At 39.3% G+C, this 21,005-nt stretch overlaps 1 protein-coding gene and 1 long non-coding RNA gene across 8 annotated transcripts in view; one reads left to right on the top strand and one right to left on the bottom strand.

Annotated features, from left to right (window-relative positions):
* The window catches only part of fnbp1l (formin binding protein 1-like), a 206,639-nt gene extending 195,734 nt beyond the window's left edge, over positions 1-10,905 (bottom strand). For all 6 annotated transcript variants that reach the window (XM_043698825.2, XM_043698826.2, XM_087990466.1 and 3 more), the window contains exon 1: positions 10,730-10,905. In XM_043698825.2, coding sequence (XP_043554760.1) covers positions 10,730-10,753 — 24 coding nt within the window. In that variant the 5' untranslated portion in view covers positions 10,754-10,905. The remainder of the gene's footprint in view (positions 1-10,729) is intronic.
* On the top strand, positions 9,798-19,226 carry LOC148149097 (uncharacterized). 2 transcript variants are annotated; one of them, XR_015758109.1, is made up of 3 exons: positions 9,798-9,903; positions 11,304-11,432; positions 17,773-19,226. It is a non-coding gene; the product is annotated as an uncharacterized LOC148149097 (long non-coding RNA). The 2 variants fall into 2 exon arrangements; XR_015758108.1 differs by lacking the exon at positions 9,798-9,903 and adding an exon at positions 10,255-10,389.
* The last annotated feature ends 1,779 nt before the right edge of the window (positions 19,227-21,005 follow it).

The raw sequence follows: 21,005 nt of genomic DNA, 5'->3' as shown, positions 1-21,005 counted from the left end.
AACATTGTGGCTACAGGCCTCGAGTCTGAAAAACAACCCTCTGTCTTCTACCTTTGAGCCAGTTCTGTATCCAAATGGCTAGTTCTACCTGTATTTCATGAGATCTAACCTTACTAACCAGTCTCCCATGGGCAACCTTGTTGAATGCCTTACTGGTCCATATAGATCGCATCCACCGTTCTGCCCTCATCAATCCTCTTTGTTACTTCCTCAAAAAACGCAATCAAGTTTGTGAGACATGATTTCCCACGCACAAAGCCATGTTGACTATTCCTAATCAGTCCTTGCCTTTCCAAATACATCTACATCCTGTCCCTCAGGATTCCCTCCAGCAACTTGCCCTCTACCGATATCAGGCTCACTGGCTGATAGTTCATTGGCTTGTCCTTACTGCATTTCTTAAACAGTGGCACCAGCATCCTCCAGTTTTCCAGCACCTCACCTGTGACTATCGATGATACAAATATCTCAGTAAGAGGCCCAATTTGTCAGCACTTGGGCCACATGCCTCTGAACTCTTCCTATTCATATACCAATCCAGATGCCTTTTAAAATGTTGTAATTGAACCAGCCTCCACCATTTCCGCTGGTAGCTCATTCTATGCAAGCACCACCCTCTGTGTGAAAAAGCTGTAAGAGGTTTAGAGGGATATGAGCCACATTGAGGCACGTGGGCTAATTAAGTTTGGGAAACTTGATTGGTGTCGTCAAATTTGACCAAAGGGTCGGCTTCTGTCTGTATGACTCCACAATTTTAAAGAAAAATGTCAAGGGTAGGAACTATTATCCATGGTTACATGATACAACAGATATTCCAGAAGCAGCAATAAATCAGGAAATGGAAGGAGGGAGGAACTGAGGAAAACCAATCACCAGAAAAGTGATACTCAGCAAATTGTTGGAACAGCAGCTTACAAGAGCCCAAATCTTGATGGACTACATCCTCGGGTGTTAAAAAATGGTCAGTTAGATGGTTGATGTTTTGGTTTCAATTTTCCAAAACTCACTTGTTTCAGAGACAGTCCTATGAGATTGCAAGATTTTGAATACAGGTGTTGCATTCACTAAGGAGAGAAAGCAGGAAACTACAGGCTGGGTAGCTTAACATTAGCAAATATAGGGGAAATGTTAGAAATCATTGTTATATAAGTTATGAAAGAGCATTTAATAACTCCAAGGTAATGGAGTAGAGTCAACATGGTTCTGTGAAAGGGGAAAACATTTTTGACATGATTGGAGCTCTTTGAGGTGGTAACGTGCTGTAAATAAAGGGGGAGGCAGCAGATGCATTGTACTTAGAATTCTAGAAGGCATTTGATAAGGTGCCACATCAAAAAGGTTATTACAGATTTTTTTTAAATCCTAGTAGGGGGTAACAATATTTGGCACGGATAGAAAATGGGTTGGCTTAGAGGAAGCAGAGAATAAGCATAAATTGGTCTTTTTCAAGTTGGCAAGACATCTCGAGCGGTATCAAAACTCAGACCACAAATACTTGTAGTTTATATAAATTACTTTGGATGGAGTGAGGGAAGGTACGATTACCAATTTGCTGATGACACATAGATAGGTAGGGATACAAGTTGTGAAGATGATACAATGTGTTTACAAAATATATTGATAGGTTATCTGAGTGGACAAAGATGTAGCAATGAAATATGTGGTAAAATGTGAACCTATCCATTTTGGTAGAATGAATGAAAAAGATTACGTAAATGGGGAGAGAGATTACAGAGCTCTGAAATGCAGAGGGACCTGGGGATCTATGTGCAGGAATCACAAAAAAGATTAGTACACAGGTACAGCAAATGATTAGGAAAGCTAATAGAAGATCACTATTATCATGAAAGGAACTGAATATAAAATTAGGGAAAAAAAAGTTATATTTCGGTTACATAAGGCACTGATTAGATTTCACCTGGAATACAGTGCAGTATTGATCACCACCTTGTGGTGAAGACAATTCAAAGAAAGTTTATGTAACTCATACCTGAAATGAGCAAGTTGCCTTATGGAGGAAAACTTGGACAGGCTAGCCTATAAGGAGTTTAGAAGAGGAAGAGGTGACTTGATTGAAACATAAAACCCTTGAAGATTCTTGACAGGATAGATTTGAAGAGAATATTTCCTCCAATCAGCGAATCTAGAAATAGGTATCTCTGTTTAAAACTAGTGATGCACATTCAAAACAGAGATTAGGTAAACGCTTTACTCTTAGATGTTTGATTAGTATTGCTAAGTGAAACTGCAAAAATACTCTTTGATTAGTATTGCTAAGTGAAACTGCAAAAATACTCTTAAGAATATTCTATCTCTGAAAAGCTGATGGAAGCAGAGTTCCAAAGACTTTGGAACTCTGCTTCCATCAGCTTTTCAGAGATAGAATATTCTTAAGAGTATTTTTGCAGTTTCACTTAGCAATACTAATGTTGCTTCTTCTAAAAGCTTTCAGTGTTAGGGCTATTAAATACTTAAACCAAATTTAGGTTTCAAATTTTTGTCAAGGGAGGCCATGTGGTACAAAGTAAACTGGAACCCCATCCATTCATCCCTGCCAGTCTTGTTTTGAATCCAGCATTAACTGACAGGACAATGAGCATCTCTATTCCAACAGTAGTTACAGATCTCAAAAGAAACAGGTTATTACAGTCTCAATTCAATTCCCAGTGGACATATCCATAACACAAAGCAACTCTCAAATTCCACGTATTTACAGAGGTTATTTTAGACAACCTGAGAAATAGAATTATTGCACCAATGTAGCAATGAGTACTTCAGCAGATTGGGAAACAGCTATACAAAGAACTAATTCAATTTTGGAGGTGGAGGCTTCAAAACAAATTTGGATATTCACATTAACTTCCTTTTCTAAAAGGATTTGAAAGCATCTGAAATAGGAAAATGTGAACAGTTTACTATACCCAATTATTGAACGTGCTGAAAAGAAATTATTATATAAGAAACTGATTTGTAACATTCTTGACTGGATAAATACTGCAGCTTGAAGACAAACTTTAACCACAATTGAATTGTTAGTGAATTTTAGACTACTCGTCGCAGTTTACTGATGTTGTTCTACTTTTAATTCCAGGTAATATAGCCTCTATTCATTTAAGCCAATGTTGACATGCAGTTTGTTATTAAATTTCCAATTGCTCAAAGTTTTATTGAAGTACCATTTCCAAATTCAGGACATCTACAAACTAATGCAAGAAACACATAGCAGAAGGACTCAACATGCCTCTCCTGCAATTATATTGCACACGTAAGCGAGCAACTACAATTAAGCTACTTAAAAGGTTTGTAGTCTCTGATGTTTCAAACAAACGCACTGTTACTGGTTATTACAATTAGATAGTTATCACCACTATCTTATTAATACTAATTTTATCCAAAAATAAATGAGAATCCTGAAATCACAACTTCCACGCAGTGCGTTAGATTTGTAAAATAGGAACGCAATATACAAAAATAGCACACCTGTACCAAAATTGGACATTTCATTAACTATGCTTCAGCAGCTAGAAATGTTCTTTTAAATCAAAACTACTAAGTCAATGTAGGGTTATAAAGAGGATAGATTAGAATGGTGCTGAAAAAGCACAGCAGGTCAGGCAGTATCCGAGGAGCAGGAAAATCGACGTTTCAGGCAAAAACCCTTTATCAGGAATTCATCAGCCCTTCATCAGCCATTCCTGATGAAGGGCTTTTGCCCGAAACGTCGATTTTCCTGTTCCTCAGAGCTCCTTTATGCTCCTTTACATAAAAGCAATTCTGTGACCTCTCGGGTAATATCAAAACTGTATCACAAAGTCTACAAAATGCAAGCTTACAGTATCTTATGATTAAAATCTACAATCAAATATACAAATTAACACAGTAAGCTATCCAACCCATCAAGCCTACTACACTCAATAAAATCTGACTGTTCTGTTTTGTGCTTTGTATTTATATTTCCATATACCCCTAATTACCTTTGATGTCCTTGTTTATCTACCTCTTTAAAAAAAAGTGTCACCTCCATCACCTTCTGAGGCAGACATTCCACAGTCATACAAGCCACAGAAAGAAAAAAAAATTAAATCTCTGCCTGAAATCAGCACTCTACATTTTCCTTAAAAAGAAAGTGCCTCTTAGTTCTGGACTTGCCAAAGAGGAAACATTCTTTCCACATATACTCTGTTAGGACCATTCAGGATTTTATACAGTTCAATCAAGTCACACCTTGCTCTTTTAACTGTCAGTGTAAACAGTCCAGTCTTCCAACTTTTCAACATAAGACAACCTTATCATTGCATATATTTGTCTAGTAAACCTCCTCTAAAATGTTTCCAACACATTTACATCCTACCTTAAATAAGACGACCAATACTACACACGATTTGGAGATGCACTAGCTTTCAGAGCGCCGCTCCTGCATCACAACCACCTGATGAAGGAGTGGCGCTCCGAAAGCTAGTGCTTCCAATTAAACCTGTTGGACTATAACCTGGTGTTGTGTGATTTTTAACTTAATACTACACACAATATTCAAATATAGTATCACTAATAGCCAATGTTATGCTTCAATTATATCTTCATTTCTATGCTCAATTCGTCTCATAATAAATTCTTCTCATCCTTCTTAATTACTTTCTGCATCTGCATACTACCTTCTTGTGACTCATAGGTAGACCCCACAGCACCTCCATTCTGCAATCCTTCTCTGTTTAAAGAAGGAATGCACATCTCCAAAATGCTGAGGAAAACATTTAATTATATGCTAATATTAAGTGGAAATTTACAAAAAATTAATTATGAAACCAATTTTTTTTTAAATATTCATTCCTGGGATATGGATGGTTAGACCAACATTTATTACTGAGAGGGCGGTTAAGAGTCAACCCTATTGCTGTGGGTCTGGAGTACCATGTGGGCCAGACCAAGTGAGTTTCCCTCCCTAAGGAACATTAGTTACCCAGATGGGTTTTTCTGACAGGTAATCAACAGCATCATTAGGCTCTTAATTCCAGGCTTTTATTGAATTTAAATTCTACCATCTGCCATGACAGGATTTGAACCTAGGTCCCCAGAACATTAACCAGATCTCTGTATTCATCATCTAGTGAACTCTGATTCTAGCCTTTGCATATCCAAGAGCAGTACAACTAGATGCGAGGAAGTTGAATATGATTTTGCAATATTTAAATGCTAACAAAGTTTAAAAGTATTAGGAAAATGACCACAACCTAAAAAAATTCACAAAGAGGAATCAGTACACACACAACAATTAGAAAAATGAATATAAGTCCACTATTGGTTGAAGGAAAAACATGAGGAGAATTCATTACTCTGTTTTGAATGCTGTGGTAACTTTATATAAGAACATAACTGACAGGCCCTTACTTTAAGCCACAATCTAAGGCTCTCTCCAATTATGCTGCACAGAATCAGTACTACCGAGAAGTGTCAGCCGAGTTCCAATCTTAAATTGCAGAACCAACAGCCACAGAAACAAGAGTGGCCAATTAAGCCAAGCTTCTATTAAACAAACACGGGAGTTTTAATGGCGCAATGATAGTGTCTCTGCCTGAGCCAGAGGCCTGGTTTCAAGCTCCATCTGCTTTAGAGATATACTATAACCTGTCTGAATAGGTTGATTAAAAATATTTATATTACCAAACAGTAAAAACACTGCAATTAAACAATCACTAATGCACGGCTGTTCAAAAAAAAAACCTACTGTACAACTTTTGTGAAGGCAACATTTTTGCCCACTCCACTTTCATACTTGTTCTTCTGAAATGTTCTGTCCCTTACTGGAATGAATTTATGCCAGTAGCTATCCTGTACCTCACCCAATAGGCCACTTCTCATGCACAATACTAAACACCAAGAGCTGAAAGAATATTTGTATTATGATTGGAAAGTGCACATGGGTTTTGCATTCACTAGTGGTCATTAAGCTAAAGAACTAGAAGCTAGCTATTTTTCACACCAATGCTCAGGTCTTTGGATTGAACCCAACTGGAGTAGTCTGCAGCCGTCCCAAAAGAAATCAGCTAATACAGATTAGCTTGAGAATCAAGTCAGGGATATATACACACAAACATTCAATTTAGGAGGGGTACACTCTTTGGCCCTCCAAGCCTGCACTGATGCATTTTGCCCTTCCTTATTAAAACTGTCTGTCTTCACTTACAGGATCCCTCTTCTCCCTTCCTATTCATGTATTCGTCCAGGTGCTTTTTGAATGCTGCTTTTGAATCTCCTACCACCACCTCTGGCAGCAGCATCTAGACACTCAACTCTTTTTATGAAAAACTTGCCATCCATTTTAAACCAATCAACCACCACCATCACCACCGCCCCCTCCCCACCCCACCACCACCACCTCCTACCTTGCACCTATGTCCCCTAGTAACTGACCCTTCCACCTCAGGAAAAAGCCCCATACTTTCCACTCTATCCATGCAATTCACAATCTTATAAACTTCTATCAGGTCTCCTCTCAACCTCATGCATTCCAGGGAAAACATATCCAGTCTATCCAACCTTTCTTCATAAAAAAAGTCCTCATACCAGGCAATCCTGGTAAACCTTTTCTGTATCCTCTCCAAAGTATCCACATCCTTCTGGTAGTGTGGTGACCAGATGTATATGCAATAGTCCTTCTGGTAGTGTGGCCTAACTGAAGTTCTATAAAGCTGCAGCATAACTTGTCTACACTCATACTCAATGCCCTTCCAATGAAGACAAACATGCCATAAGCCTTTTTTGTTACACCTTATCTACCTGCACTATCACCTTCAGTGATCTGTGCATCTGCACACCCACATCCTTCTGCATAGCAATAGTCCTAAGAGTTCTGCCAATCACTGTATAATTTCCAGCTGTACTTGACTTTCCAAAATGCATCAGTTCACATTTGTCTGGATTAAACTTCATTTAACATTTTCTGCCCATGTCTCTAACGGCTCTATACCCTGCTGTATCCTCTGACAATCCTCCACTATCTATAACTCCACCAATCTTTGTATCATCTGCAAAGCTACTAATTAGACCAGTCAGCTTTCCCCCAAAAGCTGCAATGGAATTGATGGTAAAATGCTCTCCTTTTTTGTGATGGTACATTCTATAATTCTATAAATACTATGGTGTTCACCCTCATATTAAAAATAATGTACAGAAAGTTAACATTTTCCCTTAAAGATTCCACAAATGTTTGACTTAAAACCTAACTATAATTTAATTAATCGTGGTCCATCTATTTGGATATTTCAGGTTTCTCTCCCACATACTTTAATAGCAACTATTGAGGCTGTAATTTACTATCAAAATCTAAATCCAGAAACAAAATTAAGTTTTCTGAAAATGAATTGGAAAATTACATAAAAATCAATCTCCTGCTAATATCCTAACTGCCCTCACCTCCCCTAACATTTGTACTGTCCTCAAAAACCTCATTTTGTTAAGGCTGTGCAAGTCTATACAGCAAGGAGATGGCTTAGTGGTACTACCATAGACAATTAATCCAGATGCTGAGGTAATGTCCTGGGGACCCAGATTTAATTTCTGACAAACATCAGAATGGTGGATTGCTTGGTTTGTGATTTTAAAAAGCATATTTTTGAGTTTGGCACATAAATTGAGTAACTGGAAACATGGATGATTTAGGAATGGTGGATAATAGGACCACAGTTGATTTGGTGGTGGGGACAAAAAAAAGTTGCGTACGAGCACTTTGAGATATGAAAAGAAAACAATAGATAAAAATCTGGAGCAAGGCTCTTGTGGCATAGTGGTAACATTCCTACCTTTCAGCCTGGAGACTTAGTTTCCAAGTTGTGGAGCAGATTGTGAGGAGATGGCCTCATGGTATTATCCCTTGACTATTAATCCATGGAATTAGGTAATATTCTGGAGACCAGGGTTTGAATCCTGATAGTCCAGAGTGGGAGAATGGTGGGTTTATTGGTTTATGACAAGGGCTCTTGTGGTACAGTAGTTGTATCCCTACCTCTGGGCCAGAAATCCTAAGTTTATAAATACATAAATTGATTTTAAAAAATCTAACAAACAAATCTCAAGCAGGATGTCTCATACAAAACAAAAATGACCAGGAACTCCTATCCATTTTTTACTTCCCCACCCACTGCTAATAATCAATTGTAAAGTCTGCACAACTAACCAAGATGAGCTCAACTAACACCACACACTATACTTAATGGGGTGTCTTATGTGCTGCCAAAATGTGAACTCTGCTTACCTACACAACCAGTGCTAAATGCTTTAAAATTCATTTGAGGGGTTAGGGCATCACTGATAAGGGCAGCAAAGGCAAACCCCAATTGCCATCAGAAAGATGGTAGTGACCAACTTCTTGAACCACTGCGTCCAGATGTTGAAGGTATACTATAGTGTTGTTCAGTAGGGAGTACATTTCTCAAATTCAACTCTTTTGTCCATGTCTGAAACAAGATTATAATGAAGTCAGAGGCCAGATAATTCTGGCAGAATGCGAATAGCACAAGGTGCCATTTAGTAATGCTGTCAAGACACCTTATTGATAATTGAGGGCAGACTGGTGGAGAATCAATGCCCAGATTAGTTTTGTTCTACTTTTGATGTACATCTCACATGACATGTCCATTCCTGATCAATCAGGTAGATTCCACTGCTGCAAATAGACTGATGTGTTAAAAGAAAAAGATGTAACACGTAAACTGCAGCTTAACTGCACAGATTAAATCACGATTCACTACAAAGTGAAAGTAAATCATTTTCTCTCTAGGCTTGATTTTAATTTTTAATTATAGTCTTAGTAAATTCACCTTAAATATGAAACAAGATTAAAGTAAGATAAAAGCAAAGTACAACGAATGCTGGAGATATAAAATAAACAAAATACTAAAGAAATTCAGCACATCTGGCAGCAATGGTCTGAGAACAAAGTACTCACATTTCAAGTCTGCTATGTCTATTCTTTGGAATGTTAATGCAATACAAACCAGTTAGATTAGAAATATTCATCAGCATTTATATTTATACATAGAATTCAAATTCTGCTCATCAACTCAAGCTTATCCAAAAAAATTAAATCAGTCGTTGAATGCTGTTTTTAACTTATTTAACACTTTTCGAATTGGGCAATCCTTCAGTCTATATTCTAATTTATCTTCAATATCAACATAGATTGTTTGTTTTAGTTTATGGGTCTCCTTCCCGGAGCAATTTAGATACGTTCAACCATATTTCCTTTAGTACTTATGTTCTCTCGGATGCAGTGCCTATTCTACATTAATGTACGGCACGTCCGAAGAAAGCAAATGAAATGTTCACCTCTTTCACTTAGAATAATGGGGTCTCAGTTCCCTTACGCAGGTTTCTTCCCTATTCGGACATACCGTGCTTCGACACTTTAAACTGCATTTTAAACACCCTGTACCAACTTCCTGAAATCGTTCTGGCTTCCAAAGTGTAGAATATTTTGAGGACGTGGAGGGGCAGACATTTTAAAATTAGCGGGTTTGTCAACATCCACTATATCAGGTTTACAATGAAAATCAAGAGAAATAAATATTTTGAGCTTATGTCAGGAAGCACAAGTGATTTGTTCATTTGCTGTACTAGAACTTATGAAAAGTAGTTAAACGGCCACAGTCCCTACGTTACGGCCAATAGAGAAAATAGACAGTCGCTCGTAACAACACGGTTGAGAGGTACGATGCAAAATTTTCACAATTAAGACACTTGCTGAGAGAAAAGTCGTGGGATATATAAATATCAAGTGGCTCTGCCATTTCAGTGTTTATTTATACGAATATAACATAACACACATAACCTGATCGAACAAGTGACCGTTTTGGAAGCTGCAAATCAAATGGAGTTCAAGGGAATCCATTAAAAAGACGTGTCGTGCAGGTAAAACGTACAGGTATTGCTTTGTGAGCGCGTTATGGAGTCTTTCCACAAACATGTACTGCTGAGGGGGGAGGGCGGGGTGGGAAAAGGAGAATAGCAGTGACAGAAATCCCTCAAACTGGTCTGGATCTTTCTGTCACTCACTCAAATCTCCAAATTACATTCGATGATCAGAGAGAGAGAGAAACACACACACCCACAGAGAGAGGGGAGAGCTGACAGACACGCAGATCTCTCCCTCTCCCAGAGCCACGTACCGAGTGCATTGTTCCAACAGCAAAGGAGGGCTCCTCCTGCCAGTAACAAACACCCGACACAATAACTATTTTTTTTTAAAAAAAGGACTGGCTGCTAACCGAATCCACCGCCTTAAACAAAAACTACCACAAAATGATCGAGAGATCCCCTGTTGTGGAGGTGGCGAGAGGGTGAAGAGAGAGAGACAGACAGACAGACAATAAAAAGACTGCCCAACTTTCCTCGCAGGTGTGAGCGGCGCTTTACAATAATAAAATGGCACAGGACCGAGCTGCCCGAGAAGGAAACACACACACAACAAATGCACCTTCCCCAACACCCCACCCTCCCCTCCCCTCGCCAACCGGAGCGGTTTGGAGAGAAAAAAAAATCAAACTTCGGGGGGGGGGGGGGGCGTAGGCTTCCCCGGAATCCCGGAGCTGTCGGCTCGGTGTGGATCCTGACGTGAGGGGGGGGAAGCCGGCCATCGTCCAGCCCCCGCCAACCGTCACCCCCTCGCGTGACAACAAAAAAAAACAATCAACATCATCACAAACAAAAGAGAGAGAAAATAAAATTCCTCACTTACCCAGAGCTCCGTCCCCCAATGCATGGTTGCCGGCTCGTTCCTTTTATCCCGACTTCGTCTCGCTTTCCCTCCCTAAGTCTGTGTGTGAGTGTTGTTCTTTTTCAAAGCCGCCCCCTTCAGCTTCAGCGGCAACTGTCTCCTCGCTCCTCGTCCTTCTCTCCAGGAGAACGCGGTGGAAGCCGGGATGCTGGAGGACTCAGGTTGGAGACGGAGACGCTCGCCCGCGATCGATCCCTCCCCAACTGAGCCGCAGGAGGCACTGACTGATTCACACCCAGGGCTGGGTTACCAACGCTCATTTACTCTGCACACAGTGATTCAGACGGGCAGGGCAGGGATGGGGGGGTTGGCTGTTGCAATCACACACACAAAACAAAAAACCCCAGTCTCTTTGCATTTTTCGCCCAGCTCTGCGTGAAAGAAAAGCGCCAGTTTTCCTTAATTTGCAGGAGCACGTTATGTTAAATGAGTCTTTGTTCTTACGCAGATTGCCGTGTTGTACACGACGGCATAATGCAACAAAATACGTTGCAGACCTGTCACTACTTATCCCCTCACTGTTGTTTCAAAACAGGTTCGCGATTAACTGCAAAAGTGCTCAGGAGGCCAGGCAGCATCAGTGGAGAACGAAAAGAGAATGATGACCTTTCATCAGAACAGCGAAAAAATCCTAATGTTCTAGCTATTTAATTAAAAGGAAAAGGTAAGAGGGAATGAACAAAGAGAAACGTATGTGATTAGGTGCGGGACTGGAGAAATTAAATGCAACGATTAAGCCCTGGATAGTTTGATAGAGTAAAATCATACGGAGGAGTAATAAGCCGATTCAAAAATGATAAATACTGGGTAGGTGGAAAACCTGGCGCCATATGTGTGATTGCACACAGATAGCAGTTACCTCACTCCACAAGAGAGGGACAATTGCACAAGCGAAACCATTTCTATATGTTGTAACCCTCTTGGGATTACATCCAAAACATCATAAATGCAATAACACTGAAACAGATTGCTTTGAAGATTAATACAGGTTATTTATTTTAAAACCACTCTACATTACATCGGCATATCCAGAACCACCTGATGAAGGAGCAGCGCTTCGAAAGCTAGTGCTTCCAAATAAACCTGTTGGACTACAACCTGGTGCTGTGTGATTTTTAACTTTGTACACCCCAGTCCAACACCTGCATCAGGGTAGTTTTAGGGGATAGTTTATTCCCGGGAATGGAGACTGAGATCAAGGAAAGGAAGGAAACTACCCGAAATGGACGATGGTGAAAATTATAGAGGGATGGAAATTGGAGGCAAAATGAACACAAGGTCTTGGCGAGAGATCGAAGCGACACCTAAACAGTCCTGTGTCCCAGAAAAAAGGGGGTTGTGAGAGGGGTCAGCTCTGATCCAGAGTCATCTAGGCGCGAAACGTTAGCTTGCTGCCTCTCCATGGATGCTGCCTAACCTGCAGTGATCCCAAACTTTGTTGTTTTGGCTGCGTGTTCTCAATTAGCAAGCTTAAGTAAAATTAAAAAGTTTGTTATGTGTTACCTTCTTCCAGATATTCAGTCCTTTTGACTTAAAGTCAAGCAGGGATTGGGAGCAGGTATAGAGTGAGATGTGTTCTTTACTAAAGTACTTTCATCTTAAGTTGATCATGATTTCCATGGGTAACGAGGTTATTTGATTACAATGTTACAAATCTTCATATTCAACATGAAAGGAGAAGTTACATACAGCATGGAAACTGATCTTTTAATCCAACTAGACCATGCCAACCATGTTCCTCATCTAAATTAGCCCTATGTGCCTGTAGTTGGTCCATATCCCTCCAAACCTTTCCTATTTATGTGCTTATCCAAATTTCTTTTAAAATGTTCTGTCTATCACTTCCTCTGTCAGTTCATTCCACACACTAACCACTGTCTGTGGAAAAAAGTTGCCCCTCATGTCCTTTTTAAATCTTTCTCCTCTCACCTTAAAAATGTGCCCCCAAGTTTTGAATTCCCCTACCTTGAGGAAAAGACTTTTTGTTATTCATCTATGACCCTCATGATTTTATAAACTTCTTTATGGTCTCCCCTCAATCTCCTACATTCTAGTGAAAGCCCTATTTTTATAACTCAAACCCTCCATTCCCAGGTAAATCCTGGTAAATCTTTTCTGAACCCTCTCCAGCTTACTAAGATCCTTCCTACAGCAGGATGAGAACTGCATACAGTACTCCAGAAGAGGTCTCACCAACATCCTGTACAACCTCAACATGACGTCCCAATTCCTACTCAAAGGTCCGAGCAATGAAAGTAAGCACGTGGAATGCCTTCTTAACCACACTGAGTACCAATGATGCAAACTTCAAAGACTTATGTACCTGAACTCCGAGGCTTCTCTGTTCTACAACACTACTCTTGGCCCCACCATTAATTGTATAAGTCCTAGTCAAAAGTGGGGTGCTTAAAAAGCATAGCAGGTCAGGCAGCATCAACATTTCGGGCATAAGCACTTCATCAAGTTCTGCCCTTGTTTGTTGTACCAAAACGCAATACCTCACATTTATCCAGATTAAGCTTCATCTGCCACTTCTCAGCCCGTTGACCTAACTGATCAAGATCTCTGTTATCTTAGATAACATCAAAATTGGTATAGTGGACAGTGAAGAAGGTTATCTGCAAATTTACTAACCACGTCCCCTATATTCTCATCCAAATAGTTTATACAAATTATGAACATTAGTGGACCTAGTACTGATCCCTGTGGAGCACTGCTGGTCACAGGGCTCCAGTCCAAACAAAACCTGTCCACTACATCCTCTGACTCGTACTGTCAAGCTAATTTTGTATCTAATTGGCAAGGTCACCCTGAATCCCATGTGATCTAACTTCAGTAATTAGTCTACCTTGTCAATGTCTTTACTAAATTCCAAGTAAACAACATCTACTGCTCTGCCCTCAATCTTATTGGCTACTTCCTCAAAAAACTCAATCAAGTTTGGAGATACGATTTCCCTTGCACAAATCCATGCTGACTATCCCTAATAATTTCTTGCCTCTCCAAATGCAGGAAAATCCTATCTTTCAGGATCACTTCCAACAATTTGCCCACCACCGATTTTAGACTCATAGGTCTATAGTTCCCAGGTATCACCTTACAGCCTTTATTTAAAAAAGGCACAACATTAGTCAACCTCTAGTCATCCGGCAGCTCGCTTGTAGTTATAGATGATACAAATATTTCTGCTAAGGACCCTGTAGTTGCCTCCCTAAATTCCCCCAACACCCTAGGATAGACATGACCAGGTCCCAGAGATTTATCCACCTTTATGTTTTCTAAGGCCTCCTGAATTTCCTCTTCTGTAATGTGAACTGTTTTCAAAACATCATTATTTCCCTGAGTTCTCTGGCCTCCATTTCTTCCTCCACAGTAAAAACTGATGCAAAATATTCATTTCTCTCTCATCTCCTGAGGTTCAACACAAAGGCAACCTTATTGACCTTTAAGGGGCCATACTGTCTTTCTACTTGTAATCTACTTGTAAAATCTCTTTGGACTTTTCTTATCTACCAAGGCTCTTTCATATCCCCTCTTTGCCTTCCTGATTTTCTTCTTAGGAATTCTCCTACACTCTTTATGCTCTTCAAGAGATTCATTGGTTCCCAGTTGTCTTTCTCTAATTTTTTAAAATCTTGACGAGAACATGAAAATCTTTATTCATCCATTGTTCTTTACACTTACCCTTCACTCTGATAGAAAGATAATACCTCTGAACTCTCGTCATTCATTGCTTTACTTGCAAGCAGTCTACTCCAAACAACTTTTGAAAGTTCTTGTCTCATACATTGAAATTTGCCTTACTCCAGTTTAACTTTTAATTTTCTTTATGAAAACCTTATTCTTTTCCATAACTATTTTAAAACTAGTAGAATTATGATCACTAGTCCCAAAGTGTTCCCCTACTAACACTTAGGTCACTTGCCTTGCCTTATTCTGACTCAGATTTCTCCAGTTTCCTCATTTCCCCTCCCCCCACCTTGTCTCAGTCAAATCCCTCGAACTCAGCACTGCCTTCCTAACCTGCAATCTTCTTCCTGACCTCTCCGCCCCCACCCCACTCTGGCCTATCACCCTCACCTTGACCTCCTTCCACCTATCGCATTTCCAACGCCCCTCCCCCAAGTCCCTCCTCCCTACCTTTTATCTTAGCCTGCTGGACACACTTTCCTCATTCCTGAAGAAGGGCTTATGCCCGAAACGTCGATTCTCCTGTTCCTTGGATGCTGCCTGACCTGCTGCGTTTTCCAGCAACACATTTTCAGCTCTGATCTCCAGCATCTGCAGTCCTCACTTTCTCCTCCTTATTCCCAGAAAGTCAAGTTTGTTCCTTCTCTGGTAGGAACATTTACACATTGATAAAGAAAATTTTCTCGAATACATTTAACAACTTCCTCACCATCCAGACCTTTAACACTTAGGGCAGTCCAAATCAATGTTTGGAAAATTAAACCCCCCCTACTATTATAACCCTATCATTTGTACTTATATCTGACATCTGTCAACATATTTGCTCCTTAATGTCTGACTACTGTAGGGTTTAGAATACAATCTCATCAAGGTGATCATGTCTTTCTTATTTCTAATTTCAACCCATATATTGTCACTGGACAATCTCTTAGAAATATCCTAATTACAGTAACCATGACTTGGAGTTGCCAGTATTGGACTAGGGTGGACAAAGTTAAAAATCACACAACACCAGGTTATCATCCAACAGGTTCATTTGGAAGCACTTACTTTCAGAGTGCCACTCCTTCATCAGGTGGTTCTTCACAACCACCTGAAGGAGCAGCCCTCTGAAAGCTTATGCTTCCAAATAAACCTTTTGGACTATAACCTGGTGGTTGTGAGATTTTAAATTAATTACAGTTGTGATGTTTTCCTTAACTAAAAACACCACTCCCTGTCCTCCCATTCTATCCTTCCCATCATATCAAAACCACAGAATATTGAGCTGCCAGTCCTGTCCTTCCCAGCTAAGTTTCAATAATAGCTATGATGTCACAGTCCCATCTTCCGATACATGCCCTACTTATAATACCCCTTTTCTGATTCAGAACCGTACCCACCTATCTTTCTATTTTCACTGCTACTTAGGAGCGCACCCTTCCACCCCTGTAAAAATGGTTCGCAGACTCCTGAAATAAAAGTAGCAAATCTCCCTACTAGAACCTTGGCCCTTTTCTGGTTCAGGTCAAACCCATCCATTTTGAACAGGTTTTTGAACTCCCCCAGAAGAGATCCCAATGATCCAAGAATCTGAATCCCTGCATATTGCACCACCTGTTCTGCTGCTGATTTATCTGCTCTATCCTTTTATTCCTTCCCACATTAGAACGTAGCACCAAGAGTAAACCAGAGATTACTACTTCTGAGGTTCTGTTTTTAAACCTGTTTTTAAACCTTCTGTTGAAACACTAATATTTACTCTATAAAAGCCTTAACCCTTTCCTTAACTATGTCACCCTACCAATATGTACAATAACTTCTGGCTTTTCACCCTCCCATTTGACAATATGCTTCAACTGGTTTGAGATGTCATTAACCACGGCACCAGAAAAGCAACATACTATCGTAGATTTATGCTCAGTGCCACAGAATTTCCTTTCTGTGCCCCAACAAGAGTGTCCCCCATAACAATTGACAAACACCACTGAACATAATATTCTTTCTTAGTGCTCAAGATCTGACTGCTGCTTCTATTTTAATCTGAGCGCCTATCCCCTTCAACAGTACTCATACCATTATCTGTTTGGAGAGAGAATAGCCACAAAGGACTTCTAAACCACCTTACCTTTCCTGACAGTCACCCATCTAACTGACTGATCTTGTTGTGAAATCACTGTTCTCAATCTACCAGAGTTCACACTGTCTCTTGAATGGCCTCAGTGACATTAAGCCTAAAAAGCTCTCACTCTCACCTTATGTATAAAATAAACTAGTACCCTTCCTTACCCACAGATTTCAATCTCAATCATACAAACGATAAAAACAAAAAAAACTTTAAAATATGAAACACTTAGCTGAAACAAAACAAAAGAACATCTGAAATCCAGATTTTAAAAAAATCTCTGCAGAGCCGTTCAGTGTTGGCCTCTCCACAAGCTCTATGTGCAAAACACTATCTCTCCTTCGCGTAAAGTTGCTTTAAAAAATCCCAGGCAGCAACATCAGTATTTTACTAGATGGGAATCTTGTCTCCCTGTTGTGGAAAATTGTAGAGAAAACCTATTAATTATTGTTTTAATATTTAAAATGAATACAATTATTTTGATGCAGGCTTCGTCATTTTCAGTTTGTCTCACAGGAATTGGTCACAAATAGTTTTACTAACACTAGAATAGCAACTAACAATCCACAACTTTTAGGAGCAAATTACTGCAGATACTGGAATCTACATGATTTCCTTGTTTTGGAGTGGCTAGTACTTATTGTTTATAATAAAAACAAAATGAAAGCATACTTCCGTCAAAGGCTGTTTCCAATATTTGAAAATAAGCCTCTACTCACTGTGTTTACAGTATTTTGTTTTATAAACCTAACATCTAAGATTACTAAGCATATTAGAACATATCTAGCTTCTGAAAACAAGCAAGGGTTACATGTTGTTTTAGGATAAGAAACATTTACTCTTATAAATGAAATTTTGAATGGTATTTTTTAATTTTATGTATTTATAATGCTAAAAGGATAGTGCAGCAATATTGAATATAACAGGCAAATTTTGAATTAAAACATATGGCCCCGATTCTGAATTGTTTGCAATTTCTCTTCTGCAATGTACGTTTTGTTCTTGTTCATTAATACTCCTGAAGTACAGTACTTTGTATTTCACCTTTTAATTTATTCACATGCTTAACATTTAATGTATTTGATTCCTCACTGAAGTCATTATTATTAATGCATAAACCTCAATTGGCAAAAATCAGAGAGGCTGATCCTGTTACTTATGTGGTACTTCAGCAGCATTTTCTGAATACTGCAATGCTGTTTTTCCACAGTGCAAGTACACAGAAGACAACTGAAAGACTCATGATTCCATTGTTACACATTTGGTTTTAAATTCAACATGCTTTGAGAACTACCTACACTGAACTCACATCATTCAAATGTGACCGGTGGAAGACCAGAGACATGCAGCCACAGAAGTTTCCCCGAGCTCCAACAATGTCAACTTGAACAACCAGTTTTGCAGATGACCACCCAATCTTGGATCATACTTTTTGACTTCTGTGCAATTGATCATGACCAATGAAGACATTTACTGCTTGGACTTACTCAAATAACAGGGAGTCTATCACCAAGTTTTCAAGTGAGTAGATTTGTGAAAATGGAGGTGGTGAGAGGGATGCACTGTGTTTGTTTTTATTGTCAAAAAAGTTCCTCCACAATTTTGAGCAAAAAAAATCTCAAAGTGGGCCTAATCTATTCTGCTCTCAATACTATCATAATGATGTTAACAGGTTCATGAAATTAGTAATTCTTATGTGCATCGTACAGTTGGCTACAGTTGATTCTCAATTGAAATATGCCAGGTAAAAGTGATTGTATTTTAAACCATCAAATTGCCCTATAACTCTTGGTACTCTGTACTGCATGTGTACACAACTCTCTACATGTACACTCAGCATCCACAAAGAGAAAATCACACGAAGAATTAAAACAATATTATTTAACTGGAAAGAAACTGCAGAATTCTGCAGTGCAGTGGGATCACAGTGTCCTAGTACAAAATGCACAAAAAGCTTACATGCAGGTCCAGTAAGTAATTGGAAAGCAAATGGAATGTTGACCTTTAAAGAACAGAAAAATAGAAAATACAAGTAGCTGCACAGGCTGAACACAGTATGTGTAGTTTGGTCTCCTTACTTAAGAATGTGGGATATAGGTGAATTAATATTATTTCTGCAATTATAAGTTCTGATACAGAGTAAATGAATTCACATTAGTTTGGGATTGTTTCGGCCCGAGAGCTAAATTACCAAGAATGAGGAAATATATAATCCATTAAAAATGGTATGTTAGCTTGAGACGTGATTACAAAACAATGGTAGAAATACAGGCACGAGATAAAGTGCTGTGAAGAGAGGCCTGTATAAACAGTAGGTTTCCCACTTGTACATAGACACAGGAACAAACCCCAATTAAAAGGGCTTAGTGATAAGATGCTGTGAGGGGCAGCGCAGATGGAGGGAGTAGATAATGGTAAGCAAAGGATGGGATGACGTCAAACAACCTTATGGGAGCCAGAGATAGGCATTTGTCATGGACAAGGCCGGATAAACAGAAGTTGTGGGATCAGTCTTTAGGGAAATGAGTGACGTAAGCGGGGGGGGGTGCAAACAATGAAATAAGAAAAAATATGTAGGGACTCAAATTATATAAATATCGAGCATTTGTCGAATTCGGTGTGTGTTTTGTCCCTGCCTTGTGACATCACAACCACTTGCAAGTGTAAAATAAATGACACTGCTGTTTCAGATTTTTGTCTCGGACTGAAATTATTGAAGTGAGTGAGCTTTGTTTCTCACAAGAAGAATGTACTTAAATTGGAAGAATTACAGAAAAAAGGTTCCATGTGTCTGATTCCTGGAATAAAACATATTGTCATATGAGGAAATGTTGATTAGATTTAACCTCATTGAAATATAAAAAGGTTCCAAGGGGGTTTAACAGAATAAAAACTGAGAGGATGTTCCTCCTTGGAAGTTTCTAGAACTAGGAGGCACAGCTTAAAAATAAAAGGGATCTCCCTTTGTTGGTGAGGTGAAAGGACTTCTTTCAGAGGGTTGATGACCTTGGGAATTCTCTCATGCAAAACAGCAAAGGCTGAGCCATTGGCTATCCAAGACTGAGGTAGGCAGATTTCTGATTAACAAGGAAGTTAAGTGTTGTGACAGATGGGCAGGCAGGAAGGTGAAGTGAAGGCCAGAAACAGATTAGCTATGATCTTTTTGAATTTGGAGTAGGTTCAATGGGCTGAATGGCCTCCTCCTGCTCCAAGGAAGTGGAGCTTCCACTCTGGAAAACCTCAATTATGTAATTTTGATATAAGATGGTAAAAGAAGCACAATAAATCAAATGTCCACTAAAATGAGAGTTTCTCACTTGGTAGTATCCTTCTGGTTTCCAAGGTGGGTAAATGCAGAATTTAGTGTGACTTTGAAACAGATCAACCAGGTGGTCCCTGGGATGAACTTAGGTAACTATATTCAAAGTGGACGAGGACAAGAATACTGAAGTGAAACTGAATGTTGGATATTTAATTATTTTAAATATGCTGGAAGTTTACAATACATCTGTCAGGATTTGAAACAAAATGTCAGATTAACATTTCAAGTTTAGACCATTCATCTAAATTGGAACCAGGGAACATGGTGTCTGATGGCTGTCACACAGGAAAAGTTTATGGGTTTAATAACCACTATACAGTTTTTCTTGAAAATCAGCCAAGTGGGAAAACAGGCAGCTTATGACAGTTAAAAAGCACCTTTAAACATGGTTCAAAGTCCCAAAGCACTTCACAAATGTAATCAAACAACATTAGACTCCATGCCACATATGGATATACTAGAACCATAAAAACAATTGGTCATAGGAGGCAAGTTTTATGGAGTGTATAAACAGGAATGAAAGAGAGGTGGAGAGATTTCAGGAGGAAATTCCCAAGCTTACGGCCTAGGCAAATGAAGGCATTACAATAATAGTGGAGCAATTAAATTCTGGGATGCATCAGAGATCAGATTTGAAGGAGCAGAGATCTTGGAGGGTATAGTACAGAAGAGATCGAGGGTGCCAAGGCAATGAAAGGATTTGAAACAATTTAAATTGTAAATGGAATTTTACATCATAGCATTAGAGACCTATGAGCTTGTGAGCACAGCGCTGATGAATTTACAGCACATTAAAAATTCATGCTATCAGCTCAAGGGAATGCAGGATAGAAACTAAGAGGTCACTTAGGAGACTGTTGATTAATTAAGTCTAGAGGAAACATGGATAATGGATTCAGTAGCGGATGAGGCAGACTCAAGTCAGCTGATGTTACAGAAGTAGAAGTAGGTGGCTTTGGTGAATCAAATAATTCAAAGTTAGAAGTTGTTAGAAGCTCATCTTGGGGTCCAATCAGACACCAACTTCTTGAACAGGCTGGTTTAGTGTTGGTCAGTTACCAGGGAAAGAAAAGAAGATTAGAATTTTCTAGGGGATTTGAAGACAACAAAAATACCCAACC

Source organism: Chiloscyllium plagiosum, unplaced genomic scaffold, assembly GCF_037043375.1.
Source record: "Chiloscyllium plagiosum isolate Xiang-an unplaced genomic scaffold, Cpla_swu_hap1 HiC_scaffold_9, whole genome shotgun sequence".
Taxonomy (NCBI): Eukaryota; Metazoa; Chordata; class Chondrichthyes; order Orectolobiformes; family Hemiscylliidae; genus Chiloscyllium; species Chiloscyllium plagiosum.
Note: the sequence above shows the minus strand (reverse complement) of the source record. Positions and strands in the feature narration are given on the sequence as shown.